Raw genomic sequence first — 23,806 nt, 5'->3', positions numbered from 1 at the left:
AGCTGTGAGGGGCCATGAGGAGCTGTGAGGAGCCTTGAGGGGCCGTGAGGGCCGTGAGGGGCCATGAGGGCCGTGAGGGGCCGTGAGGGCTGTGAGCCGTGAGGGGCCATGAGGAGCTGTGAGGACCGTGAGGTACCATGCCGGCAGAAGGGTGCAAAGGGACCGAGTGGCATCGCAGTGTCCTCCTCAGCAGCTGTGAGCAGAATGATTTCATGGCAGCAGCTAGCGGAGACCTCAGCATTTGGTCCCCATCAGAGACAAGCACAGAGGCCCAGAAAAGCCGCAGCCGTGTGTGGTGAAATAAATGGGCGGGAGATCTTTCTCCTTTTTTAATGCCTTTATTAAGAAGAATCAGCTCAGGTGGGGAGAAATCAACGGGTTGCGCCCACGCCGCCGTTGCTCGCAGGCGTGGCACGAAGGAGGAGGATGATGCAGCTTTGTCCGCTGGTCTGCAGGCAGAGCTGGGGATTCCGTCCTCACGGGAGAGTCGTGGAGTCCTTGGTTTGTTTGTTTACAAACCCGGGGGGTCTCTTTAATCAGTATCTTTTGAGGTTAGGGTGAGAAACAAAAAGGTCCAAGCAGGTACGGGACAATGCTCCCATCCTTAGACGTCACTTAAGTCACTTGTTGGCTCGTGATTTTAGGGGTTTTTCTTGTAAAAACTGTAAAACTGTAAAAAACCCAGGGTGCAATGCATTTCTCATTTGCATGTTGGCTCTGGTGTCACTGCCCATTCTCTTTACCCTGGAAGGTTTCTCTTGGTGTCTTCTTGGCAACCGGCCGGCATCAGAGGAACAATAGTTAATCACCGGCCATTAACGAGTAATTAAAAACTTTTTCTTTGGCAGCGAAACCAAAGGAGTCTGACCGGTCTGACTTGGTTTTTTTTTTAACTCTGAAACTTAAAAAAAATACAACTTTCTATTCATAACATGTGGCAGCCCCTCGGTACCCTCCGCAGGCCTGGCGGCGCACAGCGATGGGCCGGGGCTGCTCCCTGTGTCTGGCAGTGGGACACCCATTTCCAGTTCGTCACTGAATGGTTGCGTGAGTGAAGCGGCAAGCAGCCACACAGATACAGCCTAGAGCCTGATTTCTTGGGACTTAAATGGGCCAAACCGAGTCAGGCATTCATGAAGTTTAAAATTAGTCCTTGAAGACTGAGAATGGGTGAGCAGAGAACACATGGAAATGCTACTAAGATAAATGGAAACAAACCATCTGACAGCAGTGTTTTTGTAATTTGCTAGAAATGCATCTAAACAGTTGGATGAAACAGACTAAGACTGACTAAGAGAGGCAGAACTGACATTAGACCACAGGGGAAGGTGTGATGCTCTCAGGAATGAACAGAAATGGCAAATTGGCAAGAAAGCTCCAAGGACACCAGGTAGGCATGATCTAGATAAGATCCTTCACCTCATCTAATTATTCTTCCAGTGACACCATTGTTCTTTTACTTACTACACAGGAGTTCCTCTAAGCTTACATCAGTTTAGATTAGTTCTCTGCTATCCTTTAAATACTCAGAGGAAAGCATCTGCTACTATCCCCTTTGGGCAGATGTAATATTCAGAAGTAATTACTAACAGAGAAGGAAAATATACAAGAGGAGACTCAAAGGTGGTGAAAAGATTCTGAATTTTCTTTATGCAGTTAAGAATTTAATTAAAAAGGTGTCTAACAAAGCTATATCCTCTGTACAACTGGGATCTGCCCACTGAAATGTTGTATTGACTCTTGACCAGCAAAAGGTTTTCTGTAATTCCCTGAGTAGGTTTTTCATACCATACTATCTGGACAGATTTTTTTTTTTTTTAATAGAGTTTGTTTGCCTTTGTGTACAAATCTGCTTGCCTTTATTTTTATAAAAAGTCCCAGGAAAACAGAGATGAAAAATGGTGATTGGGACAAAATTGATACAGGCTGTACAATCAACATAAGTGAGACTAACAATCCTCAGTGTCTAAAAACCTCCTTGAACATACCAGTCATTTACACTAGGGTTCACACTATTAACTCATAGCAATCCCAAACAATTTGACAAAAACGTCTTTGTTAAAAATGCTTTGCTATTGGAAGGAAATCTGTCTAATCTCTTGTGTTTTTAGCTGTATATTCCACTTTAGCTATTATTTAATTATATTCATCCTGGGTACCATATCTGCATCAATATGAAAAAAACCAAAACCACAAGAAACCAGCTTTTGTTCCAAACACTGTGTGTCTCACCCAGATTCCTCCTAAAGTACAATAGATTTAATCCTTACTTTGTATTTAATTATATATTTGCACTTAACAGTGAATATTTGAGGCTTTTCTATTACCTGGTCGCACAAGAAATGGCTGAATATAAATAGATGAATTTTCATCCATTTATAGTTGCAATACTGCCACTCACAGAACAAAGACAAATAGCTGGCATAGAAGAATAAATCTCTGAATGTTATTTTGGGTAGTGCTTTATTCATCAAACAGGCAGAGAAATGTTCTTGCCTATTGTGAAGCATGGATATCATTTTTGGAGGCAAAAGACAAGCCACTCAGCAAAGGGAGATGGCAGCAGCTGAGAGAACGTAAATGACAAAGTTCAGTGTTAAAACAATTCCTTGCAGTCATTCCTGATGGAGAGAACTAATAGTGGAAATCGAGGTGTTCAAATCTCATTCTGTAACAAGCAGAGGGAGGAAGCGAGTTAGTGTATGGAGAATTTAGAAAAGGCAGCTTTGTGTTGAGTTCTGGGAGGATCGAAGCTGCTTATGTTTTTGTTCACATGGAGGGGTCTTTTGTCCGAGGCACGAACCCACACTTAATTCTGAGACTGCAGTTCCTTTGCCTGTCGGTTTGCTTGTGCTTGGTGTTTGAGACTCAGAAAACACTTGGACTCCTCCATTGTTTGTGGTGAGGTAAGAGGAACATATTAGGAAGTTGCTTTTCTTCCTTTTCCGGAGATGCTGGGAATCACCCACATCTCTCTTGGTGGCTTTGTTATTTTACCATCTGCATGATTTTGATTTTTAAAGGTTACGTGTATTTTGAAATCTTTCCCTGCGCTGGATGTTTGACTTCAATATTTGTACAGTAGATCTTCTGGAGCTCTGCAGCTAGAAAATCACGCTAGTTTTTTAGTACACAGAAAATGTAGCTCTTGACATTCTGGCAGATTTGCCAGACCTTTGCACACAGCCAGGAATTAGTACTACGTGTATATATAATATTGAATGACAGCTCTTGGTTTTCCAGGAGACTGGTCATGGGCACAGAACTCACCCCTCTTCTGGATACTTTTAATACTTGTGTTTCATTGCAGCTTTGTAACAGCAGAAAGACTATTTGCTTCATGCACAGCCCCACTTTGGAGGCCACTGCTTGGGAGCATGTGTGGCTTTTGTCTTGTGTCACTCCTATCCCGAGTCTTGCCATGTGCCTTGGGAGCTGGCAAGGACCCACTCACAGGCACAGTTTGCAACCCAGTGTCACTTTCTAAAGGTACGAGTCAACATTTTGAGTCTGCTCTGTGACCCAGTGTCTGCAGAGCTAATTGGATTTCAACTGAGTGGATTTGTTCCAGGGAATAGTTTATTTGTGAAAATAATTTCTTTTGCTCGGGAGGAAGGGTAGGGGGAGGGAGGGATCCAGCCATCTGAGCATTCAATTGAATTTAGCAAATAATGTTCTCTTTTTCTTCCCCTTCTCCCATGGAACAGGGAAAAAAAAATCAGAAACAATCACTAAATCAGGAAATATTGTTATGCTTGCCCAGCAGTATTGGTCTGGCCCACAGAGGTACGGCACTGTTAGCCTGTTAGCCAAGTGCTGGACTGACCCGGGGAGAGCAATGCTGGTAATGCACTGCATCCATATCCCCACCATCACATTAGAGCCATTGAATACAAAGTAGCACAATTTGAGAATGGAAAAGAAATGAACTGCATAAAGTCTTTTGCCAAATCAGATAAGGGGACATATCTGAGAAGGGTACTATGCTCAGCTTATTTGGCTAATGGTCACATTACTGTTTTAAATACATTTCTTCCTTCAAAGTAGAATCCTGGGGCTCAGAGAAGAGAGCTGTAGTGCCTCCAGTTAATTTTCCAGGTGAATCTGGGTCATTCCCAGTGCAGTGCCTCAGTGCAACGCCCTCAAATGGCCCATTTGGTCCTCAGTGAGGAAAGCTCTTTTTTGCCAACTAGGAAAGAAATAACATCAAAACCAGGTTTTGTATGGTCATTGTTGAGGAGCAAATCAAATTTTTTTTTTTTTTTAAGTGAGGAATTGCCCAGAGATGAGCCGGGAGTGGCTCCTTCTTTCGTGCTCCTGCGTCCACATCCACTCCTGGCTGCAGAATCTACTTTGTACACAGAGCCCGGGGATGTAGGTCAGGAACGCTTGTGCCTTCCGTGGGTGATCAGTTCTGTACTTATTTCTCTTGTCAGTCCATTCCCCACTCTTCCTAGTCACCCTTCACAGAGCCTGGGCAGATAACCTTTGAGTAATAATCTGAAATTCAAATACAAATAATGGACTACTGAACTGCCCTAATATTTGAGAAAGGTTTTAAACTAAAATAGGTTCTTCTGTGTGCCGTGATTGGCCTGGCAGCTATGTGTGCACGCTAAGTGTACTGAGAAAGGTAATATTAACAGAATGAAAAGGTCAGAGTTGTATAAAAATCCTTTTAAAAGTAAATAGGCTTGCCAAACTGAATTCCCCACAGGTAGACAGAGGTTAAGAACTGAGAACATTTGGGCCTTTGGCAGGTCAAGTTGTGCATCTGTAAATGCCCTTCAGAAATACAAAAACCAGACAAGTGTAGACAAGTACAGGGATTGTGACTGGTCAGATTTAGCTCTGGTTGTACCTCCAGGCAAGCAGGCCAGGGCTCAACAGCTCCTGAGGGATGTATCGGGGGGCACCATGCAGGGTGGGGCACAGCACCCCTGTGTCATGTCTAGGCACCCCAGGGACAAGGGAGGCAGATGCACATGGTAGTCACTGCCCACGTGCCCTGAGGTGAGGTGCTAACCAGTATTAGCAGGTGAAAAAACACGTTTATTGTGGCTGTGTTGGCAGGTGGACCCGAGTGTTGCTGCAGTCCTGGTTGGGCAGTTTGCAGCTGGATATTTGGGCAGAGGTCTCGGTGCACTCCCTGCCTCCTTGAAGAGCAGAAGGGGTAGTATGGGAAGGCACACAACAGGAGGAGATACACAGCCTTAGTTTCTGTTGAAATTTGAGTTTGTACTGTTAAGCACCTTTGTTTCCAACCACAAGATTGGCTGCAAAATGGTGGAGTCTACATAATCCCTTTCCTAACTCTCAGAGAGATTTTATGAGGTTTAATTCATTTCTCAATCCTCACGGGAAAGGGGTAAAAAAGAGAGGAGTATTTGTGTCATCACTGACTGTTAGTGTCACATTGTTAATTAAAAGCAAACAACTCAAATGCCAGGCCTTGGACAAAATTAAGTTTAAACATTTTTTCTATAGTTTACAAGAGGAAATAATTCCTTTAGGCATGCCTACTGATATTTGTGCCTTTTCACCATATCTCACATTGCTTTAAAGGCTTCTGTTCACCTCCTGCTTTTCAGGACATCATTCTCCTGTTAAGGACGTATGTCAGTTCTGACACAGAAATGTGGCTGAAACTTATGGGGCAGTTCAAGACCCTCTATCCCTTAAACCTTTCAAGAGATTACTGGCAGGACAGTTAAATTGTTCTGACCTGAAGAGAGCCCACTGCCAAGCAGCTGGGCTGCACTCTCTGGCTGTGCAGGAGCTCCTGTGGGGACACGAGTGGCAGCGTGACAGCCTGGCACCATGATGCCATTTGCATCATCAGGTTACTTGCAAGTGTAAGACAGTGAAAAGGGAAAATAAAGAAAAGTAATAGTAATGGCTGTGAAAATGGAACTTTTATTATCTGTTCACTGTATACAAAACACCATTCTGCATAGTGATAACTGATTTGTTGTACAGTTGACAGTGCACACCAACAAACAAGTGTTCAGAGGTATCCACTAAACGGGAAGGGCAGTGGTGGCAGTGGCCAGCCAGTGCTGTGCCCACTGTATGCTGTAGGATGAAGTACCTCACAAGCACGTGATATGCCAGTAATAGAAATGGGCTAACAAGCATCTACCCAGGAGCCAAATTAGGAATGAGGATGGAGAGAGCAGAATTAATGTATCTGACAAACAATTTCCAGAATGATTAAGTTTTACAGAGACGGCTGAGAGGACCCATATTTTTTTAAACACTTCAAATTTTAAAACTATTAGAATTTAATGATAAATAACAGAATCTCACAAATCTTTTGGGGCAAAATGCGCCATATTTATTTACATATGAAATGTGTTTAATACAGTCATAATGGACATAGTGTATAGTAACATCTGACAGCAGCAAGACTTTTAAGGAACCCAACAATTACTACTGTTTATCATGCAGCTACCTATATATACACAATTAGTTTTAAAAAAAAGTACAAAATTTTTTTTTTGTAGGGTTACATACAAGGTATAAAATGCAAAAACAAACTAAAAATATACTCTCACAGAGAACTCTATCTGAAAGGGACAGTATGGTACCTTTTTGTACTTGTGCAAGCAAAACTAGTGGTGCTGGACAGGAGTTTGCAATGTCTGGCCGAGCTCTGCAGGGCCTGTGCTAAAGCTGCAAGCCCCAGTCCTCCTGGCTTGGGGCTCCTTCCCAGTTGTGGCTGTGTGTGACACTGAGCACCAGAACTTTTGGCATGATCATGTGGAGCTGGCAAATCCCAACCCCTGCAGCAAGGGTCAACTATTTCCTTTCAATAACCAGCAAGGAAGATACATAATGCTGTGTACTCACTTCTATATGTTTAATAAATTACATTACAAAAAAAAAATCATCATTATAAACCTATTCCTCTAATTACATCTTATTTCTTAAATCCAGAGCAGCCCAGCCCATTTGTAACAATTTGAGCTTTGATCACAAGCACCTGGTGACCTAAAAATGTCACTTCATGATACTCAGAGTTGTGCATTTATACTCTTCAAAAGTACTTTACCATTCCAGGGGTTCTGCACCTGTTCTGGTGTTGCCACCTAAAAACCAGCACTTTATTTTACACATGCAGTGGTACTGTTGTCTTTTGTTATAATATATTTTGTAAGAAAAAGTTTAAAAGCTTCCTTAGACATCTGGAGGTCCAAGTTCTTTAGAATTTAAAATCTCCCCTTAGCTTGCTTCCTCTCTCCTCTCCCCTCCTAGCACCTCCCTCCTGATGCTAATCTTCCTTTAGCTAAACTTTCTTTCAGAAGCATTCAAAAACCAGTTTAAGAGAACCTAAGGAACTGCCCTGGCATTCAGAACTCTGTTTTAAAGAAACTTACTACAAAAGAACAGAAAATAACCAAAAAAACCCCCAATTTTTCCACTAGATACTGATACAAACACATAACCAAAGAGTATAAAAATTATTAGTTTAAATATATACAGACATTTTTCAACTCAAATACTGCTTCAATGCTTCTGAGGGTATAGACAATGAGGTGAAGGGGACACTTTTATGCAGAATATATTGCAACAGCCTGAACAGTACTGTTAACATTATTATACCTTGAACTTTCTGTAGCAAAAATGTCATTAGTATTCCAATGTGGAGTGAGATTTCATCATCCCAAACAGTCTGGTCACTTGTCAGCTGAACTCATTCTTTTGGACTTGATGAAGGCCATGCCATGTGTTCTCATGTGAGTGTTTAAGGCTGCTTCAGTTTCAAAAGTCTTTGCGCACACTTTGCATCTTCTGTCTGATGCCACACTGTTGGGAGAGTCATCCTCATGGTTGGGTTTGTTTTCTTGCTGATTATCCTCCCCAGACCCATTCTGTTTTGATACTGGCTGAGGCTCCTTCAGCTTATGTACAATGAAGAGGTGTCTGGAAAGGGACACATGAGATGTGTAGCAGAGTCCACATTCCCTGCATTGATACGAAGAGCCGTCAGATTTATGCTGAGGAATATGTTCATGAAACTGGAGAAGATTTTCTGTTGTAAAGCCACAAACTGCACACTTGTGAACTTTAAAAACATTTATCTTCAGCTTCTTTAATGGCTGAGTGATTGCACCTCGTGGAGGTCTGAACTCCATTACAGGTTCTTCCAATTTACGCTTTGGACTAGGAACCTAACAAAGAGACAGAAATGGTGTAAGCATAAATATGCAGTTCTTTTCATAACTATTTGTGACTTGCAAATGTCAGAACCTTTCCCTTGGCAAATTCTAAAACAACTCTGATAAACCATCCTTTTGGGGCTCTATTTCACAGAAGATGAGACATTTATGGCATTGAAGTACCTGTATTTACTTAAAGATCCTGAATATATACCCAAAAAAATTAATTCTCAGTGATTGAATGAGTCTTCTAAGTGCTTACCTTTGTGTCTTCTTTTACTTCCCTTTCTTCCATATTGGTAGATTCAGTCATTTCTTTCACATCAGGGTCTTTAATGCCATGCATCAGCTGAATATGTTTTTCCAACATCAACCTCTTGGTAAAAGTACGTCTCGAATCTGGGCAGTGCCTGCAGATAAGAACACACACACACACAAACATTCAAGTGTCATGCTTAACAAGTGCCTTTTGTAGACTGGAAGAGTGGTTGTGTATTTGAGAGTCTCCTGAAAACCAGGTTCCCCAAAGTGGAACTGTGAACTCTCAGCTCAGCCAATTTCGGACTGTAGACTTTGACACACTGCCCTCTCAGGAGCCTGACATGTTTCTGCAGGCAGGATAGGTAATTGATTTGGCCTGTCCTGGGCATCTGAAAGAATGGGACACTGGCTTTTCCACAGTTAAGGAAAGATGTGCAACTAACAATGGTCTTTGTATTCCATTCCTAAATAAATAAAACCAGAACTTACGAGCACGTATAAACCTTCCTAATGCCTTTGTGCTTGATACGATTGTGCCGACATAAACTGTGGGACGAACTGAAAGATTTGTCACATTGCCGACAAGGATGTTTCTTCATTTGCTTTAAAAAAGAAGAAGAGAAAAACTTTCATTAAAAAAGCTGAGTAAAAGTGGTGCATGTGTTGAACCTTCTGATAAACAGGAAAGAAACATCACTTACCCATGTTTGGTACTGTACTTCACATACACCCCCTCTTCAACAACACTGTACAAGTCAGAGCTGGACCCCCTCATGGGGGTCAGTGTGGCCCCCATGAGCTGCACACACACACACACACACACATACACACACCCCTGTCTCCAGCTGTAAACTGGTGTCATGGACAGTGGATGAAGAGAACTTCTTACACCAAAGAAACACAGAAGATCAGAGGACTATTTCTGGATCAGTAAAGGCAGCAGGATGCTTTCCCTTCCTATCACCAAGCCATGTCCTCAGCTGCTGACTAGGAGCTCCTCAGCCACATACAGAGAGTGGTGAAGAGCACAGAAGAAGGACCAAACTTGAATCTCACAGACATTGACACACTACCAGGGTTCAGGACGGTCATGACAAAATGAGCGGCATGATCTGATGCCAACTTGACGGCCATCTGTTTGGGGAATTCTGAGGGGCTGATGTTGCAGCTGGTCAAGTGGAAGGAGAAAGTAAAGGAAGAAATTGAGAAGGGCTGGAGCAGTCACACACCATAGCTGTGTGGCACTGAGCAGAAGCATCAAGCCCGTGGTCAGAAAAGCAGGAGGAGGATGATGCTCAGCAGGACTTGGGGGCACTGTGTGGGGTAGCCAGCTGTGACCCCACACTTGTTCTGAATTCCTTGGGGAGACTCAAGATAGAGACCCAAACAGGATTTTGGATGCACTGGTTTCTACAATGGCAGCCAAACAAAAAAGAACTGAAAAATTAGTTCTGTAATTAAGTGCAGCATGATGTGTTGTACAGCATCTCATCTTGACAGAAGAGGATGGTCAGTGACTAAGCTGGAGTTGGTAATTCCTACTTAGAAAACGTCTGCCCTTTCACAGAAACACACCTGCACACAAGTCCAAGGAGCTCAGCAGATGGCTGCCTGGTGGAAGGTAGACACACATGATCCAGTTTCACACAGGCTTGTTAGAACCCTCCTTTGTCTGGGCTGGTAACTTTTTTTTTGGCAGCACTTTTAAGATCAGGCAGAGAATCACACCAAGGTGGCTACAAAATTTCCTACCCTACAGCTGACTCCCTTCACCCAGGAGCCTCATGAGAGGATCAGAACATGTGAATCTGTCTGCATAGACAGTTCCCAGTAAGGGCTGGAACCTTAAGGATCTGTGCAAAGGGGATATACATAGCAATACCTCTCCTATGAATACCTCTGCCTAATCCAGCCTGGGATCAGCTACAGGTTACAGCTCTTTCACTCTGGTCCTGCAAAAGCAGAAGTCAGAAGTTTGAAACTAGTATTTTCATATACCTTGCATGACAATGGATTTTGTGAATAACGCATTCATCGCTTAATTACAGTTTTAACAATCATTCTGAAAGGATCATTTTAGAGCATTTAACCCACACCTATCATTCTTAAGAAAATAAGACTATAAAGTAGTTCCTCTATTTATTAGATCCATATCACATACTTGGTTATCTTATGCTCATTCCTATTCTCTCTATAGTAAAAGTTTAGTTTTTCAACATAGTCTTTTTGACAGCTAACAATTACAAAAAATTTTGACAGGTTGGGAAGGAATGTAGCACCTGGTCTCTATCCCCCATTTCTGAAAGACATGGAATTGTATTTCTGTTCATTTTAGTATCTGTGTGCCTCATGTGTTATTCAAGGAACTGCTTGAATGGGGATAATAACCAGCACCTGAATGGAAGCAATCAAAGAGGTCTTCAGGCCAGGATTTGAGTGCAACAATTATCTAGTATTCCACAATAAGGGCTATTTTTGAGGTAACATTGCACATAAATATCAGAGAGAGGAAGACACAGATTTAAAGCTAATATTTAAAAAGCATTATTGATATGTGACTAACCTTCTTTTACATGCCTTTGGCTACTCTGCTGTGGATGGAAGCAGACTGAATATCACTCTCTAGTTCACTGTGAAGTGACAGTTTCATTGGGAGGTTGTGCTGCTTTGTTTTTAAGAATCGCATAAATGTACAATGCATTTGATCTTAATGCATTTCTGATTGCCAGTAAAAGCTCTGCTGAGTTAATATTTGGGCAGCAGGAAGCTGAAGGAATGGGGTGGGAGTTACTGGAGGCAATGATGCTGGGGTGCTATTTGCTTGAAGTTGTCCTAAGAAAATTGAAGATGACACTCAATAGTCCAGTATTTTCAGCTTTTCCATAAAACGTTTATAAACAGAATAAAATAATTTGCAGAACAGATTTAGAGATAATAACTGTAATAGAAACCTCTGGAAATGTGCAATCATTTATTACAGCGCATTAGAATCCCGATAACTACGGATTTTCACGTAGAGTGGTTCTCCTCCACTTAGACAAAATCAGCCTATTATCCCTGCCAGTCCTGCTCTTTTGCTGCAGTGCAGCACAGTACATCAGTTTAGCTGCCTGGTTCCCAGCTGAGGAAGGAGTCAGAGCACTGCCACCGGCACACAGCAAAGGTGAAGACTGGCTTGGCCGTGGCTGCCACATGTCAGCAAGGGGCTGGAGCCTGCCACAGCTAGGCAGGGTCACTGTTGCCTTCCTGCCTGCCTGTCTTTTTAATTTCCTTTAACTGAAGTGCTGCTGAACACAGGAAGAACATCAAACAGTCTCTCTGCTGACATGAGGATGCAACATTCCCACATTTCACTTTCAATCCATTTTAAGTAAGATAGCTCAAATTCAGGTGCTTTAAATATAAAATTTAACTTGTTAACTCGGCTGAACTCTTAACTGTCAGATTAGAGCAACAGCTCAACTGTGGAATGTGTCTGCCTTTAAATGAAACACCAGTTGGCACTCACTGGATGAGTAAAACATGACTGAGTCTCCACTCCCTGAGGCTAACAGGCACTGAGCTTCAGAACAGAACAGAATCAAATTGTTTGAGCTGGAAAAGATCTTTAAGACTGGGTCCAACTGTTACTCCAGCACTGCCACATTCACCACACCACCATAAAGAGAGGGAACTGAGAAGGCACAAAGAAGAAATCAGAACCTGGAACAGATTAGATGGCTTGGATGAAATACAGCAATATCTCTCACTCTTTCCATCTTGAAAAAAATTTGGTACTGAATGAACAAGCCTACAAATGATTTTCTCAATAGAATGATGTGGAAACTGAAATAAACTAAGCAGACAAAGCAAAAAAGATGAAACAGATATAAGAACAATGAATAATAATAATGGGACTTAAAGGAATTCTTTTCAAAAAGAAATTTAGAAAAGTATTTAGAAACAAATACTTCACCTTTCAGGTTTAATTCACCTTTTTGTACTGAATATATTCCTTTACCTTTCCATGTTCTTTCCTCATGTGGGAGATGTAAACATCTCTCTGAGTGAAGAGCCTGTCACACTCCCAACATGTCCAGCCAGGACTAGTGACTTTTTTAAGTTCTGCTTTCTTTATGGGAGAAGGAGATTTCTTCTCCAACTTTTCTGTTCCGTTGAGAGATTTTGTGTCCTCCTTGTTGTGACTGGCTGAGTTTTGAGTTGTGGGTTTAGTACTGAGAGGCAGATTTATCCCCAGGTTTGGTGGCCCCTCAACACTTTTCAAAGTTCCATGCATAGACTATAATAAAAAAGAGAGAAAAAGGTACGAAACTGACATAGACATACACAGCTGTACTTAACCAAAAGTCTTCAGTTACTTCTTTGGCATACTATTATCATCAGATCACATTTGTAAAGAAACAGGATTAAGTAAAGGCAAGACCTAGCATGCCCGAACAATAATTGACACCGTATGTAGGTATTTTCACACAAAAAAAATAAGAGACTTACTTTGGAGGTTAAGTTTAAGTTGTGGTTTAGCAGGGAGGAAAAAAGGGGTCAAGAAGTACTTTATGTTAAGTTTAATTTCTTGCTTTACTTACCCGACATGTTAGTTGAGCATCCTCATTTCAGACTATGAGACTGGAGTTTTCCAAGAAGGAAAAGTGTTTTAACTGACCAAATGTTGACTTGGCATATTGGTAAATAAGATAAGCCAACTCTGGAAACATCACACGGCTATGTAATTTATTAACATTTTATGTTGAGGCTGAGGTTAAGGCCAGCCTTACTCTCTAGCCAGGTTATGAGCACACTCATTTAGGGCTACCTTGCTAGGTAATGTGGGGCAAGGTGTGTGGGGCATACAGGGCCCCAGAGCAAGTCAGGGGGGTCTGAGCAGCTGTTCTCCAGCCCCTGGAGCTCCTGGGTGGGAAGCTTTCCTCGGGGACTTATGTCTGCACTTTAAGTCGATGGTCAGTAAGAAGGGAAGAACTCATTCTTCCCCCAGTCCCCATTTCCAAACCAGTGTAGAGCACTGGTGTGACACCTGAGCCTTCCAACACTGGTTCAGAAAGGGCTGGGGGGCTTCAGCTGTGTGTCTGAGTTCCATGCATGGACGTGGACACAGCAACAATGAGGAGGGTTGTGGGCCAGCAGGGAGACTGCAGCACAGAGCTAATCCACTGCTGAACAGGGACCCACAATTGAGGTCTCATGTCTGGAAGGCTTGTCCTTTACCAGGACGGTGTTCTGATCCTGTCACCTACTGACCCTTTCTATAACCCTCTTGGAGGATACATTTAATCAGCCCAAACGGAATTACTTTTCCTTCAGGTAAAACCCATTCAATCCATTCTTGATTCTGGGAATACAGGAGTATCAATGTGATACTCCAGCAACAAGTTCTTTTGTAAATACTCTGGCTCTTGGGACTACCACTGGCTCTAGAGCAAATATCAGCCTCATCAGTAGAACGTGTTCTTTGATTTAACAGCTTTTAAACAGCAGAAAAGCCAGTAATTAACCCCCCATAACTGTTAATAAAAAGCAAAGTGCACAGGACCAACAACTAAGAACCAAGTGCAGCTGTGTAGTAAAGGAGGAGGCTGGCTTTAGTACCCGACTGCACAGGGGAGCAGGAAACGAGGTTCCTGTACTCTTATGCAACTGAAGCTGACCTGGAGATTCCATTCCAGCCTAACCTGTCAGCATGTAAAACCTTAGTGCTCAACTTTCCAAATGTCTTGTAAATACAATACTTGAAATTTGGTTTCTTATTTGAAACTACACCAAGAGCATTAAAGCACAGTATGGAGTCTCAGTGACCTCCAGGCCAGGCCAGGCTGGGGCAGGCAAGTCCTTCACCGTCTTCTCTCACTGGCTGCTGGAAATTTTCTTGTAGTGAGTCATTACAGGAAAATAAGACATACACTTTGCCATCAAGAAATACCGGCATCTGCGGGAGTTATTCTGGGTTATTTTCTGTAGCTTTAAATAATCTCCTCCTGAGCTTCCTTTTGTCCCTTTCTGTCCTACTTTCACCCAGGTCTGTCTCTGTCTTGATGGTTTATGTCTAGCCATACCAAACCATTACTGTCTGTGCAGCTGAGCTCTGCCTCTGTCTGGCACTCATACTCAGGGAGTCCTTTTGTGCTTTTGTCCTCTCCCTGAATCCTTTTCTGCTTTTATCTATAACCTATTACTGGTTTTTTCAGTCCCGCTTAGCTGAATTCCAATTGACACTGCTTTGCTCCAGTCCCTACTGCTATACACACATCCTAAATGCAAAACCTGCAATACTGCTACTGCCTATGCATTGATTAATCCTCTAATTTTAGTCTCAAAAATGTCTGAATCATTTATAGTGAATCATGCTAAAACCCCACTGGTTGCAAGTTCAAATACTGTCATGGAACACTAAAGCCAAAGAAGTTAAGTAGTGCCCAAGTAACTGAGCATAACTTTGAAATGTGAGATGCTAAGCACCCCAATTTCTGTAAAGATAGCTTCTGGCCCTAACTGTGGTCAGATTGAGCTCCTGAAAGTGTTGTCTTCAGGTCTTACAGAAGTACTTGTGTACAGACATAACAATACATTTCCAGTAACATCTGAGTCAGGAAAAACTAATTACAGAAACAAGACTACACAGAATTTGCCTATTTAGTAAAAAAACCCCAACCATCTGAGTAGATCAAAGGAAACAGAAATCAGAGCTTTGCATTGCTGCATGAGAGGAGCATCTACAATATCTTGCAGTAAACATGCAAGAACTAGTGCTACTAGTTCAGAAACAAAGCAAATATCCAGTCCTTGTATTTCTGAACATCCTGGCTCAGCCTTTCCCTCATCTCTTCCTCAAGCTGAAGACTGGCTTTAAGACCACCTGTTTTTTTCAAGACTTGTGATCTTATTTTCGACACTACTTCAAAGAATTCTGTGGTTACAAGTGCTATTGTTGGGACTAAAATGCAAAATGATGGTTTTAGCAGCCAAAAAGATGTCTGGTTTTTCACTCTGCGGTAGAGAAATAGTACTCAGAAATTGTGTCACTGCCAGAGAAGTGCAGTGAGCTCCACAGTCCCATTCTGTGTTCAGGCACCAGGGATTAATAAGGCAGAAAAACCTCAGCTTTGGTGTGTGTGACATGAGGTAACAGTCTGTGTCAAACACACAGCTAACAAATGATAGCCAGGGGGCTGCTGATCCTTCCAACCAGGATCACGGTGAATCGTTAACCCTTAAGGGTGTTTATGAGGAAATCCACTGGAGTTTCGTTCAAAGCACACACATTCAAGTTCATATAACACAGGTAACCTCTACATCTAGCAACATACTGCTTCCTGGTGAATTTGATTTTGTGACGCACTCAGCACTCTCAGCTCCTAACAATTGGAATAATACTTAGAATACTGTAAATAAAACTCAGTATTTGTTAGGATTGGACTTACTGAGATATTCCCAGTATACCAAAATCAATATTCTTACAGAAAAACTCAGTCATCACAGATATGCTGAAGACCAGACAAAATATAAAATTTTAATATTTGAGCACAACATTCACAAATTACCCCCTCAGAATTATTAACATCTGTCTCAGCAGTCTTGTTATTCCATGCCTTTTTACAGCACGTTCTCACAGCATGTATTGCATGACAAATGGTATTGTGAAGGAAACAAGAGAAGATGCCTACACACCTTTATATGATCCATCATAAGCTGTTTCTGTGCATATAGAAGAGAACAGTCTGGACACTTGAAAACAGACACCTTCTGGTTTTCAATGTGCTGATCAAAGTGGCGATAGAGCAAAGGTTGTAGAGTAAACACAGTGTCACACATAGAGCATTTATATATTATTCTAAAAACAGAAGCACAATAAACAGTGTCAGTCATGTTGATGATCTATTTGCAAGAATCATGACGTTAACTTTTTTTCTCATCACAGAAACATCTGACATGTTTAAGCAATCCTTTCACACTGCCTGAAAAAAGTTAAACTAATTCAACACATGCTCCAATTTCAAACTATGGGAGAAACAGAAAAATAGAAAAAAAATTAAAAGTGCAAACAAGAAGCCAGAAAACAACAGCGTGTGCCAGTTACAGATACAACAGCAATATCTGCTCAGGATACTCTGACAGTTTAACACCTTCAGTTTCTGAACTCACATTGTAGATAAAGGCTAATATCCTTGCTCCAGGTTACAAACCTGTATATTGTATATGCAGTACATTGCCAGGGAGTGATTAATTCAATCCTAGTTAGTAATGTACTTCAAGATTATTGCTGTCACACCACAACACAAGATATATACGTTTTTGGCAGTCTTCATGGCTTTGATGCTCCTGAATGCCAAACCTAGACTCTGTCAATGCCCTGAAGCTCCAACAGTGCAGGATGGGATTTCCCTGATCTGCCATTCCATGCCTTGATGAATTTGTCACAGAAATGTAGACACCACCAAAAGCTTCCTTTCTTGGAACACATGTGACTTTTGAACATAGGTCCCCCAGCCTCCTGTTCTTACAGCAGTTTTCTAACCACAGATCATGAGATAAGAGAGAAATCTAAGCCATGTAATCTGTAGTGTTGCAGAGAAAGTTTAGCTAAAATAAAAGAAACCCAACCACAGGCTCTCAGTACAGCAACAGGCACTTCCCATCTTTAAGAGTAACTTCCACTTACAAAAACAACCACGCTCAAACCCTCCTACCTGCTAAAGTGCTAAATCTTCTCATTAGCCACATAAACGCTCCCACTCCTTTCTGTATCCCTCTAAGTAATTATCATTGATAGTGCATTGCTCCAGAGCTCTAGGGATCACTCTGCACTGTTTGGAGATGACAAGAACATGGGCATTGCTTCCATGTCCAAGCTGTCCTGTAACTCCAAATGAAAAACAATACATTTCTTCATATTAACTGGGAAAGACTTTGTTTTTGTGCTGTCAAGGGGTCCCAGTTTCTCACACATGCTAAGATAAATGTATTATTTACACAGCATCCTCTGATGATCAATGTAATGCTGTCCTGCTTTCTGTGGTGAACCCTTCACTGCAGATCTGGAGATTTGTAGAACTTCTTTCTGAATTGATCACATATAAAAACTGTAACTCTCTAAAAACACTACGAGCTGAATCTCTGTATTTTCTGTGGCAGCTAAAGTACTTTACACCCTGCCTTCACAGAAGCAGAACTATCTGGTAAAGATCTGAATTTCAGACAAGTCTCTGGGCAAAGACTGTACTCACTTAAATTCATACCAACACACCTCACAGTATGAGTTATGACTATACACACCTGGAGTATTTCCTTCAGACACAGCAAAAACATGATTTTCAATCCTTAAGAACATACATGCAACCATGTATGCTGGATTTGGTTTGTTAAAATTTAATTGAAGTAGTCAGTGTTTAACATGCAACTGCCTAAAATGCTGTTTAAAGCTTAAAGGCAGTTGTGCTTCCACAGGATGTCATTTACAGGGATGCTGGAATAAGTCAGGCAGTTCATCCCATCCCATCCCATCCCATCCCATCCCCTCCCCTCCCATCCCACTCCCAGGCCTGTTACTCAGCAGTGCTTCTGCCCCACAGTACACACCAAAGCAGCCACATGGCCTTTTCACTTCCTAAAAATCTGTTTAGCAAATTCATGTACTATCTTGGAATAAATACAAGTGTTATCTCAACAGGAAAATACTTTCAGTCACATAAAAGACATTTAGCATTTGGAAAGCTTCCGCGCTAGAGGACAGTATTCCTCCTTCCCAATTTTTTTTTCTTTAAAAAAAGGAACTTGTGGGATAATACACTTTTTACCAAGAGTACCGTAAATATCCCTAATTTGTCTTGATGAACAAGAATTTCTCCAGTATTCAAAAAGAGATCAGCCATGAAAAATATCTTAGTGCCATTCTTAGACACTGCTTACTGAAAAAAGATCACCTCGGTAGTTTTCTGGGAAAGCAGAGCTCAGAGTATGTTACAGGATAGAGCTTCCCAGAGTTGAAAGACAAGACAGCCATCCATTTCCCTACATTAAAACAATCCTATTTCATCCCACTGAGAATCCCTGCATAGAAAAGTCATTTTTCATACACCAAATAATTTAGTGCATCTGTTCTGCAGCAACTGTAATGTAATTGTAAATCACACAGTTCCAAGTAAATGCTAGGGGCAGGCAGCCAGATTCCCCAGGAGCCCAATTCCTGTAAACAGAGGAGTGTGACCTACTACAGAGTCCCTCAGAAGCCATGGGGCACTGCTGAAGCCATGGCCAGAGTCCTTGGACTGTGCCACACACACCCCTGGGGTCAGGAACGAGGCTGGCAGGCCTGCAGTGGGTGCCAGTCATGCAGCCTGGGTGCCCCATGATGCAGCACAGATAACCCAAATGTGAATGTACTGCCTCAAATACAGCCTGTCAGCTCGGCTCAGAACCAGGCAAGCCAAGAACTCTGAACGCTGCAAGGGCTGGGAAAATCCCACCAGTCACTCTGCATGCATTTAGGGCAGCACTGTGATTAAAACTGGCAAATTTAAAGGAAACACCACTTCTTAAGAGGAGTGCTCAACTACGGATACGTAATAAAATTTCATTTCATTTTTTTATCATCAAAGTAAATTCATCGAGGAATGCAATTATAAGTGCATCTGTATGGAAAAAAAATGCAAAATACTTAATTCATTAACCTGATCAGAAACAATTTGGCAGATCCAAGCACAGTTCACTTTTTGTATGTGTAGCATCTTATACAAACAGTGATCTTAATCTTTTAGATTTCTCTAATAAGAACTATGGGAACCTGAAAAAAGTTTTTAATGCTTGTATCTCACAGCCCCTGACTGATGATACCATCCTGAATTCAAACATATATCATTTCCCACACAGCAGAAATTACTTCCATTTGGTATTAGACATGGCAAGTTTGTTACCATTTTGCTTTGCTGGAAGTGTGAACAAAGAAAAAAAATCTGCTGTTAACATGTTAGAAGAAACAGTGAGAAACTGAGCTCTTAGGCATGCTGGTTATTACATCACATGGCACCTTCCGTGTTGTCGAGCCTGCAGGTTGTTCCCATGGTCTGTGTCACCATGTTCCATGCAGTGCTCTGTGCATGCCCCAGAGAAAACATGCAGCTCAATCCCTGTTTGCTCTCAACAGAGCACTCGAGCAGCGAGGAGAGGCAGATGGAGGAGAAGGGGTGCTCAGAGAGGTGCACACCCAAGGGCTGGAGGACTCTGCACACACAGACTCTGCAGCCCCTGCTGCCTTCAGCAGAGCCCCACAGTGTCCAACAGCTTTAAAGAAAGACCCTGAAGCCAAGTCCCACTTGTACCCTGTGTCACTACCTTCAGCAAACCACCATCTTTATGGGCAACCTTCCTAAGTACAGAACAAAACCACTTCTGCTTTAAGCCAGAAAGAGATTACCTATTGGAAAAAAGTTTATATAAACAGATAAAACAGTTTTTCTCAACTTCTCAACCACATTGTGAAAATCACCACATAAGCACTGATTAGAATTAGCAGCTCTTTTTGGAATCACATTATTTTAATTCACAGTAAAAATGCAGATGAGCTAAGCAGATTAAAACATGAGAACGAGCAACACTGGCCACCTGTCCAAATCATTTGTGTAATTACATTTTGTAATCACTCTCTTGTAGCGTGCAGTGCTTAAAAGACCTGCTAGTGCATTCAGAGAAATGTCACCTTTGCCCAATGAACTACCAGCTGAAAAGTCCTGAAAGCACTACACAAACCCCACATCACCAGCAGGCTGACAAACTGGTGGCTGTCAGAGGTGTCCTGCAAGGTGTCCTACAGGACAGAATGCAATTTCACAGGTCATTCAAATGCAGGCAAGTGCAGTAGAAGATGAATTTTGCTTACTTTGGTTCGCCTATCTTGATACCCGGGTGTTGCGTGTAGGCATGGGAGTGTGTGCTGGGAGCAGACTTAAATGCCATGGGACAGATGGGACACTTGTAAAAGACTTCACAGTGACAACCTTGAATATGAGACTTGAGTGCCGCCACGTCAGAGTACACAACATTGCAGTGCACGCAGCTGCAGAGAGAGCAGAGGAGAGTCAGTGCAGCCTGCCCTGAGCAGTGCTGGACATAATCAACATGGATTGTCAAGCAAAGGGAAGAGAGAAACACGCATGGATAACAACTGGATAAAACTATATTTCTCTGTCAACTTAAACAAGCCCGTAAGAATCAACATAACCAGTGATTTGTGGATCACAAAGTAAGGGGAAAGAAATTTCACACATTGTTATTTGAAAATCTAAGAGATATAAAGTCAGAACATATTTTGATGTTATTACAATAAAACAGATAGAAGGGTGGACAGACAAATGCTCTATTGATTGCAGAAAAAATACTTAAATCCTCTGCAAATTTGGAAAGAGATTTTCCAGAATGCATTTTTATCACATGCAGGGCATTGCTTAAAGTACACCACAGCAATTTAGAAACTACCACCAAATGGAAAACCAGTAAGGAAAATATTTTCACCATTTCCCTTGTTTAGATTTAATGAAGATACACTGGTAATGATTTTCTGTACGTGTAATCAAATCAGCACTTGGATTGAAACTCAGGAAAACTAAACCAAATCCCTACTATCAGATCAATATACAATATTGGAATTCAGAAAATATTTTTCAAAAACATACTTCTGCTGTGTCGAAAATTTGTGACCTTTCTGCATCTATTCTAAAATGAAACGATTAAAAAATTGAATTAATATTAGAACATAAGAATTTTTATACACAATGATCCCCTTTAATGCCCTACATCTCCAGTAGCAAATGCTCCCAAGTCATCCCAAGAACATAGTGCAATAAGCAATTACCTGTCAAATGAGACAATTTCTTATTGATCAGTATTTTGCAGTAAGACTTTTATAAACTCTTCAAATGTAGAAGGACTCCACCCTTACATAATTTTAATTTTAGCATCCATCATGGCAGTATGATTGTTTTCATATAAATGTCAATTTAATTTTTCAATAGTTTTACTGCCCTGATGATAGCAATAAAGCAGGAAATAGAGTTCTACATTGAATTCAAGGATCCCATTTTACTTTTAAAATTTATCACCCTTGAATTTTATGAAATGTCATCCATTCTTTTTTTGGGCATTTAATTTACACTCTTAATAATATTCATTGAGTTTATACCCATCTAGTCTCCACTTAGCAATGCATTCTCTAAAGCAGATTATTCTGCTCTTTTTTGGCCATGTTAAGAGCTTCTGTGCTCATAGAGAGCTGAGCACTTCTTCACAGCCGTGCACAGCGTGATGCACTCAGTAACACGTCTACTCCTGAGTGTCCCTCTGGAGAGGGAGGTGGTGTTTTCACCTCCCGTGCCATGCTTGACTTTATTCTCTAGTGGTGCCACATAACAACTGACCCCCAGCATCCACCATTGTATATCAGACAGCTCCTAAGGACCAAGCTTTCCTCTTGGGGACTATTCTTACAGCTGCTTGCTTTCACCTTGGCAGGATGCAGTGAAACTTCAGGCTGAAGTTTTCAGCTGATTCAGTGCAGACAACTAGCCTAAATCACTGGAGTCAAAGGGAAATTCTTGGCAGAGGCCCTGTGGAAAGGCAGCACAGGGTATGCTGCTTCTTAGGCAAAAGCACCACAGTTCTAAGGAGTGGCTGAGGAGGCTAAGGAGGGAGACAGTAACATTCCCAGAGACTGCTTTTGCTTGCCTGGGTGACTTTGGTTTAGTCTCACCAGATCAAGAAATTGTTGACTCAATGTGGCATGAGATGTTCATGAGACATCTTGACAAGTTTAGTGACTTAAGATTCCCAGTGAAGGGGATTCTGCTGGTGTTCCTGGGGCAGACCAGGCGTCTTTAGAGGTGATTCCCTGTACAAACCCAAGGGGCATAATTAGAGGGAAGAGAGTGGAGTGCAGGAAGCAGATGAAGGACATGCAGGACAAGACAGACTACTGCTTGAGAGAAAAGGGTAAAAGAAAAGAACCCAAAGAAATGAAAGAGCTTGGAGTTATGTCAGGCAGTGAACTCAAGCTGAAAGCAGAGGCTTGATGCAGTAAAAATGCTTTCTTCCCGTAGGGGATGGTTGCACAGCCTTCCTGGAAAATGAACTGTGGCACCTTAAGGATGGAAGGAGCTACCTGCTGTAAGATTTTTCCAGGCAGACAGGGTGGATATGTTTTTGGAGTGCTAAGCAAAGCTCGAGGTACAGGTGGCTCTTCTGATTGCTTCCTGTGCTGCCTGCCATTCAAGTGCAAGGAAAATGCTAACAGAAAGCATTTTTTCAAGTCTTTCAAAACGAAACATTTCTATGAAATGCCTCTGCTCCCCATTTTCTCAGTTAGTTGCCATTACAGGGAAATATAAAAGTCAAAGGGAAACTGAGGAGTAACAAAGGAGAGCCAAAAGACAAGGTTGTTTGAGAAAGGCAATTTCCAAGTGATGTAAAGTGATAAAGTCAAGGAATCTTAACTTGCCACAGAAAAGAGAACAACCAGACAGGTGCAGTATGTTCATCAACATCTCAACCATACATTCTCGAAGTACTGACAATGACTGTTCCACCAAAAAGAACAATCTAAAATTCAATGCTTTGGAAAAACTCAAGAAGGTTTTTGAAAACCTGAAATTAATATAAGGCATCTGAATTCTCCTGAATCTGTGTTACACTAGCTAATATTCTGATTTAATAATACACAAAAGTGGATGCCCAAAACAAAGCAGAATCCTAATGTATTTATTCCAGAATCTCAGTACTAATAGTACTGTTGCCATGACAATCTTAAACCCATGAAGCTGGTATTGTTCAAACAGTGCTTATGAAAAACCACATTAAAACCCATAAATTATACATAAATTGACAGCAAAAGGAATCATTATACTGACCGAAACCCAACTCTTCGGGTATAATGCAGGCAGTTCTTAGTGACATGGGTCTGGAAGTGGACAGATCTGCAGATTGCTCCACATTCAGGACACGTGTATGGAGATTTATGCTGATGAATTCTCTGGTGTGATGCAAAACTGCACTGGTTAGGAAGCAGCATCTGGCAGATATTGCATGTCTTCTAAATGATAAACCAGAATAGATGAGACAAAAGGTTTGGTTCAGCTCTACATAACGTCTTGAGTCAAACACTGCAATATAGCAAATAAAGGTTAAATGTCCTAAGTGGGATGGGACCCAATGTAGTAGGCAAGTACAAACACAAGCCCTGCTGACAGAGCAGGCAGGTGCTGATAGCCAGGCTGACTGGCACTCTGGGCTACAAAGCTCCTTCCTACACCACTGACCACGGAAGATACACGTGCTTACAGAAATGATACTCGGGTGCCTTCCCTGATTACCTTAATAGTGTAAGGGGCCTA

The 23,806-nt window shown here is 41.7% G+C and overlaps 1 protein-coding gene and 2 long non-coding RNA genes across 11 annotated transcripts in view; 2 read left to right on the top strand and 1 right to left on the bottom strand.

Annotated features, from left to right (window-relative positions):
• Positions 1 to 83: 83 nt before the first annotated feature.
• On the top strand, positions 84 to 5,896 carry LOC135290540 (uncharacterized). Its single transcript, XR_010353302.1, has 2 exons — positions 84 to 3,489; positions 5,592 to 5,896. It is a non-coding gene; the product is annotated as an uncharacterized LOC135290540 (long non-coding RNA).
• A 418-nt stretch (positions 5,897 to 6,314) lies between these two features.
• The window catches only part of LOC135290537 (zinc finger protein 532-like), a 33,601-nt gene continuing 16,109 nt past the window's right edge, over positions 6,315 to 23,806 (bottom strand). For all 9 annotated transcript variants that reach the window (XM_064404463.1, XM_064404465.1, XM_064404464.1 and 6 more), the window contains 7 exons: positions 23,324 to 23,505; positions 20,305 to 20,481; positions 16,101 to 16,263; positions 12,424 to 12,702; positions 8,913 to 9,025; positions 8,425 to 8,572; positions 6,315 to 8,174 (listed from right to left, as the gene is read on the bottom strand). In XM_064404463.1, the coding sequence (XP_064260533.1) occupies positions 7,680 to 8,174; positions 8,425 to 8,572; positions 8,913 to 9,025; positions 12,424 to 12,702; positions 16,101 to 16,263; positions 20,305 to 20,481; positions 23,324 to 23,505 (1,557 nt within the window). In that variant the 3' untranslated portion in view covers positions 6,315 to 7,679. The remainder of the gene's footprint in view (positions 8,175 to 8,424; positions 8,573 to 8,912; positions 9,026 to 12,423; positions 12,703 to 16,100; positions 16,264 to 20,304; positions 20,482 to 23,323; positions 23,506 to 23,806) is intronic.
• Positions 12,701 to 20,457, top strand: LOC135290541 (uncharacterized). The gene is made up of 2 exons (XR_010353303.1): positions 12,701 to 13,739; positions 20,079 to 20,457. It is a non-coding gene; the product is annotated as an uncharacterized LOC135290541 (long non-coding RNA).

The sequence above is a fragment of the Passer domesticus genome, chromosome Z (genome assembly GCF_036417665.1).
Source record: "Passer domesticus isolate bPasDom1 chromosome Z, bPasDom1.hap1, whole genome shotgun sequence".
Lineage (NCBI taxonomy): Eukaryota > Metazoa > Chordata > Aves > Passeriformes > Passeridae > Passer > Passer domesticus.
Note: the sequence above shows the minus strand (reverse complement) of the source record. Positions and strands in the feature narration are given on the sequence as shown.